General features: G+C 45.0%; 1 protein-coding gene across 1 annotated transcript in view; it reads right to left on the minus strand.

Moving 5' to 3' along the window:
* The window catches only part of HYDIN (HYDIN axonemal central pair apparatus protein), a 1,819,717-nt gene that overhangs the window by 405,547 nt on the left and 1,402,166 nt on the right, over positions 1-12,004 (minus strand). Inside the window, exon 64 of the mRNA XM_029609235.1 lies at positions 3,547-3,807. Within this exon, the coding sequence (XP_029465095.1) occupies positions 3,547-3,807 (261 nt within the window). The remainder of the gene's footprint in view (positions 1-3,546; positions 3,808-12,004) is intronic.

A 12,004-nucleotide genomic window follows, 5' to 3' on the forward strand; every position in this document is an offset into this window, starting at 1 on the left:
ACTTATCCAGCTATGTGCCGTTATTTAGCTGGATAAAATCAGCATTCATCCAGATAAGTCTGAATTTCCGTACATGCATATATACTCAAATTTTATAACCTTTCCGTGCAGGTTATAAAATACAGTAGCAACTTTGTGTTTACCATATACATGCATAAACCGAGGTGATTTGTAACTTGTTACATGAACATCGGTATATAAAAGTGCCAAATAAACAAATAAATAAATGGTTGAATGCAAACAGTTTTGAAAATTATCCTCAGTGCACAGAGCCCTTAGTCTGACAGAAAGACCCTGATGATGCTCAATGTGTTATGTTTTAGATTATGAAGTCTAAACTAATAAGCATAATTTGTATTTGCAATAATTATTTATTTATTTATTTATGCTTTGTATATACCGTCGTTCCAACAGAAGATCATCATAATTAGTTATGAGGAGGGTAATTTCCAAAGTACACAGTAAATTGCCCAAGTAAATTGGCTTGTCTAGAAATTGCTTTCCTCTGTCCAGCTAAAAGGACATATGGTTTTCCAAGGACTATGTACTTTCAGCAAGTTGAAGGGAGGCTTTCCTCGGGCTGTATTTACATCAGAGGAGGAAATTAGTAGAGATGTGAATCGTGTGATCGATCGTCTTAACGATCGATTTCGGCTGGGGGGGAGGGAATCGGATCGTCGCAGTTTGGGTTTTTTAAATATCGTGTAAATCGTGTAAATCGAAAACCGGCACACTAAAACATCCCTAAAACCCACCCCGACCCTTTAAAATAAATCCCCCACCCTCCCGAACCCCCCCAAATGCCTTAAATTACCTGGGGTCCAGAGGAAGGGTCCCGGTGTGATCTTTTACTCTCGGTCCTCCGTGCGTTGTAGAAATGGTGCCGGCGCTACCTTGACCTGTCATATGACAGGCGCCATTTTGTTTTTTTGTCCCCCGACGTCAGGAGCGTAGGAGATCGCTCCCGGACCCCCGCTGGACCCCCAGGGACTTTTGGCCATCTTGGGGGGGCCTCCTGACCCCCACAAGACTTGCCAAAAGTCCAGCGGGGGTCCGGAACGACCTCCTGCAGTCGAATCGTGTTGCCGTACGGCCGGCGCCATTTTGCACATGTACATAATCTTTTCATAAATAGATGCATTAACTTTTCTCTCTTGGCCACCCGCCCAAAAGAGCAGATACAAAGTACATGGCTGCTTTAATATGCATATTTGATACTAATTTAACTTTGAAAATTAGTACAAGGTATGTGTGGGTAAAAGCACCCACATAACACTATGGAGCTGATGTAATAAGGTGCACTGAAGCTGCCGCGGGTTTGTGTGCATGTGTACGCGCGTTTGTACATGCGTTTTCCTGCACAAAGCCCTATACGGGGGTGTAAAAAAGGGTTTTGTGCACGGGAAAAAAGTGCGTATGAATGCACTCACAGACCTGCGGTTTTTCCTGCGCAAATGAATGCTATCGGCATTCATAGGAGGTGACTAACTAATCATAGCCAATGCAGGGAGCTGCGCTAGTGTAGGTTTTTTAATGCGGGGTTTTTACCAGATTGGTCAGGGCACGAGTTAAGTGCCCTGACCAATCTGGTAAACTCAGGGGACATATTTCAGTGTCCGAGGGTCCTGAAAACCACCTAGCTGAGCGCCTATCTTGGCATCCGAGTGGCCAGCTTAGCTAGGCACTTTTCTGGATGTTGGAATGGCCATCTTAAGGTGCTTTCCTAGGCACTTTTCTGGGCGTCCGATCATATAAATTCGTGACCGAGTAAGCGCCAAGCTCAGCGCCTGAGCGACAACAGTAGCTAGGTGCTTTACTTGGTCGCGAATGTATGCTGTCAGGTGCCCAGAAAGGCACCTAGCTACTGTTGCCACTCGGGCACCACCAAGTAAACACCTAGCTCAGCGCCTGAGTGGCAAGATTAGCTAGGTGCCCGATCGTGCAGATATGCAAATAACTAAGCGCCTAGCTGAGCGCCCAAATAGAAAGGTATACTAGGCACCTTTCTGGGTGCCCGATTGTGCAGATATGGGAGCAACTATGCACCTAGCTGAGCGCCCAAATAGCTAAGTATGTTAGGCGCCTTTCTGGGTGCCTGATTGTGCAGATTTTTCTGCCATGAACAGAAGAACATGAGTGGTCTGAAAAGCGCTTGGCTGAATGCCTATCTCTACTTCAGTGGCCAGCTTAGCAAAACGCTTTTCACAGTATCCGAGGTAGGCGCTTCCCTGTGCGACAGATACATGGCCAGAAGAGCGGCAAGATTGTTGTGAATGATTACCCATGAAAATATTTGCCATGTTTTTTGCAGCACAGGTAATTGAAATAATTTAAATACTTTCCAGGGTCATACTTTCACTTAATAGGGAGACCCGTTTGCTCGCTCACTTGCTTTTATGCGTGGATTATGGCATGGGTTTTGAGAGCAGATGTAGCCACTTACTACATAGGCCCTGTACCACGTTTAGGTACGCACATTTTTCCGTACATGCGCGGATTTCTGTGCGCAAGTCATTTGCATAATTTTTTAAAAAATCTTGCGGAAGCAGCAGCCTCAACTGCGCGCGGTGATCAAAACCTGTGCACATAACGAACGCCTGTTTTGCCGCAGGTCTTATTACATTGGCCCCTATGTGAGCTATTTAAAAATTGCCCCCGATTCACCATCTTATCCAAACCTTAATAGCTTTGTATAAAAAAGGGTATCAGGACAATGTGGAAGGTCGCTGGTTTGATCCCTGAATTGGGTTTCCACAACCCAAGTCAGCTAAGACAGGAGATGAGATGGGGAGTTGTGGAGGAGTCAGATTTAGGGTTCATGGTGCATGGTTCCTGCTTGAAGGACTGTCACTACAATGACTCAACTAAATGCATTGGGGAGGTGTGGAGGGGATTATAAAATAGGGGGAAAATCCCTGCTTAGTTGCGAATGAAGGCTTATGGCACTAGGACCCCAGACTTGCTGATTGAGCTGGAGGCCCATAAGAGCAGGAGGAAACCTGTTGGATCTAAAAAAGAAGAAGAGGTCATCAGAACTTAGAAACTGGGATGAAGAAACAGAACAATGAGAATAAGGGTGAGAACAGCAAAGGTAAGCTTTGGGTGAGGTAAAACTAAGCATAGGTAAAGCAGGAGGAGGAAGAAGATGGAGGACTTCTAAGCTTAAACAATGAAGAACTCCAAAGCAGAGGATGAAATTTGATAGCAGAAATAAATGAGAAAGTCAGGGGAAATTTATATTAGGGAAAAAAAGCAGAATGAACTTGTATTCATCTGTACGTTCTCTGCCACAGTTGTGCTGTCTCTGGACAATTCAGTGTACTAAGAATAAAATTGCAATCTTTTGATGAAGTAAAAGGACTAAGAGGCTTATGTAACTATATTAGATGTAATTTGTAAGGGGATTCTGGCCATACAGTGAGCTACTGCTACCATTATACTCAGTACAAAAATTAACCCTACCACATTGAGAGAACAGGTACCACATTTGCATAGAGAACACACCACTTCTAAATCAAGCAGCCAGTCTGCTTTCATGTCCCTTACCTTCCATCTCATCATCTTTGAGTTGTCCCTCGACATTCTCCATCCTGCTTGTTGCCACCAGGTTGTGAATGTTATCCAAGGTGAGGTCATCCTGGTAACCTTCTCCCATGAGTTGTATCCTGTTCTCCTCATATTGGTTATCTACTACAGACAGACGGATTGTTGCCTCAAAGCGTTGGGGGAAGCGGGGCTTGAACAGAATGTCAAATTCTGCTGACTCTCCAAAGTTCAGGATAAGAGAGGCTGTGTGAGCCCTCTGTACTGCAAGAGCAAGTAATGTACAGAATCAGAACAGAGAAAACACACAGAAAACAGAACATTGCTATATCTTCAGAAAACAGGTTGATTTACTAACAGAAGAACCACAAAGTGAAACAATGCCAATGGACATACATAGCACTGGTCCCAGTGTTCCTCCCTGATCCCCTTGCTGGTACAGTTCATTTTCCAAGCTGCCTCTCCAATGCAGGGCACCCCGATCTAACAGTATCAGCAGCAACAGTTTGGCTGTAAGTATTATGCCTAAACAGGAAATCTACACGAGAATGGATAGGAGCCAGTGTAGAAACTGTAAATGTGCACAATATCAAAGCATATGGGCTGACTGCTACACCCCTACTGTCTTTCCAAGAGAATGTGATATTCTTCCCCACTTCTATATTATAGATAAATGGTACTACTGCTGGTGTCTTGGGACAACTCCTGATCTCCATACTCCTTAGAATTGTTATGTACTTTTTGCAACTGCATGGATCTCACTCAAGGCTCTTTTCTTCCCCAACTTTCTTACATGCCTAGTTTTCTGTATCTTAATTTTCCCTCTCCCTCTAATTCAAACACAGTGGCACCTATGCACCATCTTCTTCATTACTTCTCCTCCAATCTCTATCCCATTTATTTCATCTGCAGCAGCATGATCTTCTTTGGCAGAGAAAGCATTTGAATTGTTACCATCTTAAGTGTTGCTGCTGTTATTGTTGAAATACTGCTGGGTGTCTACACGGTCTCAAAGCGGCCTGCTAAACACAATATCTTCCAGCATTGCACAGAAATGACTGAAGTCACTCATGGATTGCTTCTGCTGTGTCAATGTGTTGTGGCTGAATGCAATGGCTCCAGTCAAGACCTGAAAGCATGCAAGGGCAATTTTCAAAGCCATTTATGCAGGTACACTGGCTGTCATCAGTCAGTCTGGCTAAAAATATGCATGGGGCTTCACAGCATGCATACTTTAGCTGGACTGAAGAGAAATATTCCTTTCTGTGGACTTGGTTAATTTCTGCACCAGTAACTGATGGCTTGAGACAACCATTTTAAAAGGTTGGACAGGAAACTGATGAATAGCTATTCCGGAGGGTTGGCTGAACAATAAAAACTGAATTAATGAGTTTGAAAACATGTGGTCTTGAGAGGCTGAACAGCCAAAAATAATGAGCATATAAGATGTTTTGGGTCTGTTGGGCTCAGTGCCATGGAATGCATTTTTTGCCTCACTACAATGATGCTGATAATTCAGCATCACATAGATAGATACATTTGGATTTATCTGGCTAAATGATACCATTTCAATATTTGGCAACATTCAGTGGCCACCACTTAGCTGGATAACTATTTTTCCAGCTAAATAATTAGCCAGCTAAGGCCTGGATTTATCAAAATGCACTAAATATCGCATGTGATTGAAAAGGGGGCATGTTTTATGGTAATAGGCAATTTATACTTATACCTATGTGAAGCACTAAGTTTCTGCAAATTGTGATAACTTTTTTGCACTTTGAGATGAGTGTCAGAATTGTGGTATTTCCTACATACAACTACTGGGGGACTGTGCTGTGGGGAGAGAGAGAGAAAGAACCATGATGCCCTCACACTAGATAGGTATTTATATCTCTATGGGACGCCCACCTAGTAACTCGAGGTGAGGTTCAGGTAATAGTGTAGGGGTTAGGGGCCACTTTGACATTCATAGTGAGACAAACGAACAGAACAGTGCTCTCTTGTGAGATTTGATGACCTTCGGAGTGAGGAAACTCACTCAAAGATGAGATTTGTGCAGTGTTCAACTTGTCTGCCAACACGTTGTCCACTCCCAGCAAGTAGGTGGCCCTGAGGTATATAGAGTGGGAGAGGGCCTCCGCCCAAATCTGTGCAGCTTCCTGACACAGAAGGTAGGATCTTGTGCCTCCCTGTTTGTTGATGTACCACATGGCTACTTGGTTGTCCGTCTGGATCAGGATGACTTGATTGGACAGGCGATCCTGAAATATTCTGAGAGCATATCAAATTGCTCGTAGTTCCAGGAAATTTATCTGGTGTTTGGCGTCCTCTGGAGACCAAGAACCTTGTGTCTGGAGATCGGTGGTAAGAGTTATGTGAGAGTTTGGCGCCTGAAAGGGTGAGCCCTGTAGAAGATTGATTTGATTCATCCACCAGGCGAGAGACAGACGGAGTGAGTCGGTGACGTGGACAATGGTCGACAGGGGCTGAAGGGATTGAGTCCATTGCGACCTTAGGGTCCACTGCATGACTCTCATGGCCAGGCAAGCCATTGGGGTGATCTGAACTGAGGACGCCATGTGTCCTAGGAGGATGAGAAAATGATGAGCAGTCGTCGAGCGTTGAGACTGCAACTGATGCGCCAGAGACACAAGAGTGCGGGCCTCGTTGTCGAGGCAGGAAAGCCTTTGCTTGTAAGGTGTCCAAGTCTGCCCCAATGAACGATAAGGTTTGAGATGGGACTAAGCAGGCTTTGTCATAGTTGACTAGAAATCCGAGAGAAATTAGAGTGGTTAAGGTGAGATGTAGGGATGACAAAGCGGCGTGCTGAGTCGGAGCCCTGATTAACCAATCGTCCAGATAGAGGTAGACGTGAACACCTTGAGTCCTGAGGAAGGCGGCAACCACGACGAGGCATTTTGTAAAGACTCATGGTGCAGACCCTAGGCCAAATGGAAGCACGCAATACTGATAGTGCTTGGGGCCTACGTGAAACCTCAGGTATTTGCGATGAGATGGAGTTATCGCAATATGAGTGTATGCGTCCTGGAGGTTGAGAGAGCAGAGCCAGTCTCTTCTTTGTAGAAGAGGAAGAAGCGAGCTCAAAGTTACAATCTTGAACTTTTCTCTCTGGAGGTACTTGTTGAGGGCTCGTAGATCCAGAATTGGACGAACGCCTCCAGATGTTTTGGGTATTAGAAAGTACCGGGAATAGAACCCGAGACCTTGCTGAGGGAATGGTACTGGTTCTATTGCTCTGGACTGGAGTAAGAGGGAGATCTCCTGTTCCAGGAGCAATGAATGGTCGGATGTTTTCCACGCCATTAGAGGCGGGGAATCCGGTGGGATGGAGAGAAAATTGAGATGATAGCCCTGAGCAATTATTGCTAGGACCCAGTGGTCCAAGGTGATTGATTGCCATATATTGTTGAAATGGCATAACCGTCCTTCCACTGGTATGTGTGGTAATGGAATCTGGCTGCTGCTCTCTATCAAGAGTCAAAAGCCAGAAGCAGGGCCTGGCTGGGGGGCTGTCTGTGGCTTTTGTTTTCGGGTCTGACGAGACTGTGATTTGAGGAATGGTCTCGCAGAACGGCATCTGGCTGCTGGTGGGTAGGAATTCTTTGGTCTGTAAAAAGATTTTTTAGAGTCCTTCCAGAAAGGCTGTTTGGAAGGATAATCTGAAGGTATCAGAGAGAGCTGTTTGAGAGTCTCATGATGGTCTTTTAATTCAGCCACTGTTTTTTGAATCTGCTCGCCAAAGAGATTGTCTCCTATACAGGGAAGGTTAGACAACCTATCTTGGACTTCTGGTCGAAGGTCTGAAGACTTGAGCCAAGCCCATCGTCTCGCTGAAATAGCTGCTGCAGATACTCTGGTTGCAGTGTCGAAGATATCATAACATGATCTGATTTCATGTTTTCCTGCCTCCAAACCCTTGTTAATTAGGGTGTGGAGTTGTTCTGGAAGTGACTGAGGCATGGAGATTGTCAACTCCTGCATCTACCTTTTAGATCCCAACGTTCCACAAGTGGAACATTTTTTAAAATGATTTTAATTACTCCAAACCTAAAGAAAATCAAATTTTCAACCATTTAGCTTGAGAGTATAGAACTTCAACAGTCTAAATCCAAAAATGTGATGTTCCTAGATGAATACTCTTAAAGATATGAATATGCAAAGTAGGTAAAAAACTGAAGTTTTGACATAGTTTGACCTTTTCACCTTTTGGTATGATACTGAGTGTAAATAAAGGACTTGTGTGATATATTCAAGTTCCCAAGGGTTTTCTGATCATGTTGGCATAAATCTTTCTTTTGTAGGTAAGATACAAATTGATCAGCACCAATTTATGTTTGCATGTTCCACATGTGGAACGTTGGGATCTTTGTGGTCCAAAATATACACATTTTTGAAAAATGAATAAAATGCAAAAAACGGTTCACAAATATTTTAAAAAATGGTAAATTACATATAATCCCATGCTCTCTCTCATGCATACACATACACACAGACTTCTCACTCATGCTCTCTCTCAAGCACATACACAGGCTTCACTCCCATGCTCTCTCTCTCTCTCTCTCTCAAACATACATACACACAGGCTTATCACTCCCATACACCATAGGAGGAATCTTACTGTCTCCTGGGCCTCCATCTCAGGATGCAAGGACTGAGCAAGGTCCTCTTCTCGGGCCGCGGGAGACTAGCTCCGCGACAGCGTCCTCTTCTCGGGCCGCGGGAGACTAGCTCCGCGACAGCGTCCTCTTCTCGGGCCACGTGAGACTAGCTCCGTGACGGCGTCCTCTTCTCTGGCCCCGCAAGACTAGCTCCGCGACGGCATCCTCTTCTCGGGCCCCGCGAGACTAGCTCCGTGACGGCGTCCTCTTCTCAGGCCCCGCGAGACTAGCTCCGCACGAGCGAGACTAGCTCCAAGACGGCGTCCTCTTCTCGGGCCCCGCGAGACTAGCTCCGCACGAGCGAGACTAGCTCCGTGACGGCGTCCTCTTCTCGGGCCCCGCGAGACTAGCTCCGCACGAGCGAGACTAGCTCCGAGACGGCGTCCTCTTCTCGGGCCCCGCGAGACTAGCTCCGCACGAGCGAGACTAGCTCCGTGACGGCGCCCTCTTCTCGGGCCCCGCGAGACTAGCTCCGCACGAGCGAGACTAGCTCCGAGACGGCGTCCTCTTCTCGGGCCCCGCGAGACTAGCTCCGCACGAGCGAGACTAGCTCCGAGACGGCGTCCTCTTCTCGGGCCCCGCGAGACTAGCTCCGCACGAGTGAGACTAGCTCCGAGACGGCGTCCTCTTCTCGGGCCCCGAGAGACTAGCTCCGCATGAGCGAGACTATCTCCGCGTCGCCGTCCTCTTCTCGGGCCGCGCAAGCGAGACTAGCTCCGCGACGGTCCTGCTCATTTCCTAATTTGGAATACAATGAAAACTCAGAAGTGCTTGACTGTTGAAGAAGCAGTTGAACAAATTTTGGGCGATTCTGAAGCTACAGAAGCTGATATTGTGATTTTGCCACCATCAGATAATTTAGAAGACTCAGATATCGAAGATATCAATGACGAAGACCTAGCACCAGAAGTACCAGCAGATGTGTGTGGTGAAGTGGAAGTTGCAGTTGAGTCACGCGATGAGGAAGTGGATGAGGATGACAAATTGCTATCAACCTATTGTCAAGAATCAGTAGATACCAAAGGAAAACAAAAACCAGAGAAGCCAAAGCCAAGATGGATCAAGACAGATGATTTCACGACCACAATGGAAGATCATGCCCCAACAAAGTTGGCTGATATTCGTCCAGATCTTCTTCAAAAGACACCATTTGAACTTTTCATAGAAATTATGGGTGAAGATTATTTAGAAGAATTAGCATACATGACAAATATATATGCCAGGCAGAAATTGGCAAGCATTGACACAAATGCTGACGAAATCACTCGTTTCTTCGGAATCCTCTTGCTCAGTGGCTATCACCATGTTCCAAAAGAAAAGCATTACTGGTCAACTGCAGAAGATTTGAGCAACCAAATTGTGCCAAAAACCATGTCAAGAAAACGCTTTGAGGACCTGAAAATCTATTTTCATATTGTTGACAATTGTCGCGGGCCCCTCCGGATCTCTCACCAGCTGGACGTAGTTCCTTCTCTCACATCTCTGTCAACCGTCCAGGCATCGTAGCACGGCTGAAACGGCTGATCTCTGCTGCAATCTCAGACACTCTGGCAATTCTTTAAAACAGTTAGGAGCCAACCTTTTGAACTAGGTTTCAATATTGTCTCTGACTGGCCCCCTCCCAGCCAGGTCTTTTTTCCAAAGCTCCCACCGAGAGGCAATTTATAAGTTCTTCCCCTCCTCCACAGAGCAAGGATTCAAAAACAAACATAGAACAGTTTATCACAATCCAGGCTTTTCTCCCTTTCTTAGGGTTGTGCAGAAATTGTACTTCTCTATTACTTCTGCACTGAAACCAAAATGTCTGCAGTCAGGCTTCCGACCTAGCACTGACCACCCAGCTTGGGGATCCAGCAAAAACTCACCCCTTCTCCCCTAATAGTTGTGCTTTCAGTCCTGTCTCACCTCTATCTCCTGAGGTAATCGGCCTTGTCCTTATTTAGGGTATGTAGGGAAACCAGGTAAGACAACCGCTGCTGGCCCCACTTACTCCGTCTCCATGTCAGACACAGCTGAATCCTCTGGAGGCATCTCCCAGTCCATCTCCTCCTCCTCCTCAGAGAAACTGCTCTCTGAGTTTTCTTCCTCACTCAGGGACACACCCTCTCCTTCCCACAGCATGCACTCAGCTGAATCTAAGTCTCCCAGATTACCTTCAGCATTCACCTCAGCCTCCTTCTGGTCAGGAGCCTTCCACGGCCGCTCTGGAATTCTGGGTATTGTAGTCCATACTGGGCGTCTCAACGCCCCCAGCTGTTTCCCCTTGGTATAGTTGGACCACTGCTTAGTGGGGACTCGCTTAATATCCTGCCGGGATAGGAGTTTGTTGCTCTTCTCCTTACACAATTTGCAACTAACACCTGGAAAAGCTGCAAAAGTTGAGCCATTTTATACCCATTTATCTGCTCAGTTTTTGAAGATTGGAGGTGTTTTTAGTGAAAGCCTGAGCATTGACGAATCAATGGTACCATATTATGGTCATCATAGCTGCAAAATATTCCTTCGAGGAAAACCAATTCGATTTGGATACAAAATATGGATGATGTGCAGTCCAGATGGTTTTCCATTTTCAATGCAGATTTATACAGGTGCCAAATATCAGCCAGAAGAATCAGGCACTGATAAAACTGAAAAAGTTCCACTTGGTACAAGAGTAATTTTGGATTTGATTTCAGTCATTCAAGAGCCAAGAAATCATTGCCTTTACTTTGATAATTTCTTCACATCACACAACTTGATGGTGGAACTGAAAGAAAAGGGATTTCGAGCAATTGGCACTGTCAGAGAAAACAGAACTGGGAAATGTCCCCTAATAGCACCTAAAGAACTGCGCAAGAAAGATCGTGGGGAATTTGATTATCGTGGTGATGGAGACATCATCTGTGTCCGCTGGAATGACAGCAGTGTGGTCACAGTCATGTCCAACTGGATGAAGCCATTTCCACTTCAAAATGCCAGCCGCTATTCTCTCAAAGAAAAGAAAAAAGTTCTAATAAAGCAACCAAAAATAATTGGTGCTTACAATCAAGGCATGGGTGGTGTTGATCTACTTGACCGGCTTTTATCAGCTTACCGCCCAACACTTCGCTCCAAAAAGTGGTGGTGGAATTTATTTTCAAATGGCTTGAACATGGCTGTTGTGGCAGCTTGGAAAATTCACTGCCATCTGCTTGGAAAAGAAGCAATGAGCCACTTGGACTTCCTACGTGAAGTATCTACCGTAGCAATGAAATGTGGCCTTTCAAGCTACCGCATCCGGAAAGGAGGTCCTACAGCATCCATAAGTGCTGATGTAAAGGCATCACAGCCTCACTTCTTGTCCACAACTTCCCAAGGCCAATGTGCTGTCTGCTCCAAAAATACAAAAAAGTGGTGTGAATTTTGTGGTAAACGTTTACATGAAAAATGTTCTCCAGATTATCATGCTTGATTTTTTTTGACTAATTTTCATTCTTATGTATGATATCAGCTGTAGTATTGCAGTATGTTACAAGAATTACCTAAAATAAAGAAATGTTACAAGAATTACCTAAAATAAAGAATTTTTGAAAAAGTACTTTTTGACTCCTGTAGATCCCAACGTTCCACTAGTGGACATGCGTTTTTCTCAAAAACCCATATTCATATTTCCTTGAAAATTTTTTTATACCATATTTGGGTCTAGTTAACTAAGATATGTAAAAAGGGTGCATCAGGAAATAAGTCCTTCAATGAGCGGGATCTAAAAGGTTAAAAATGATCCTATTATATTGGGTCATATAGAGTTGGTAAGTGGAAATTCG

Source organism: Rhinatrema bivittatum, chromosome 7 (genome assembly GCF_901001135.1).
Source record: "Rhinatrema bivittatum chromosome 7, aRhiBiv1.1, whole genome shotgun sequence".
NCBI lineage: Eukaryota > Metazoa > Chordata > Amphibia > Gymnophiona > Rhinatrematidae > Rhinatrema > Rhinatrema bivittatum.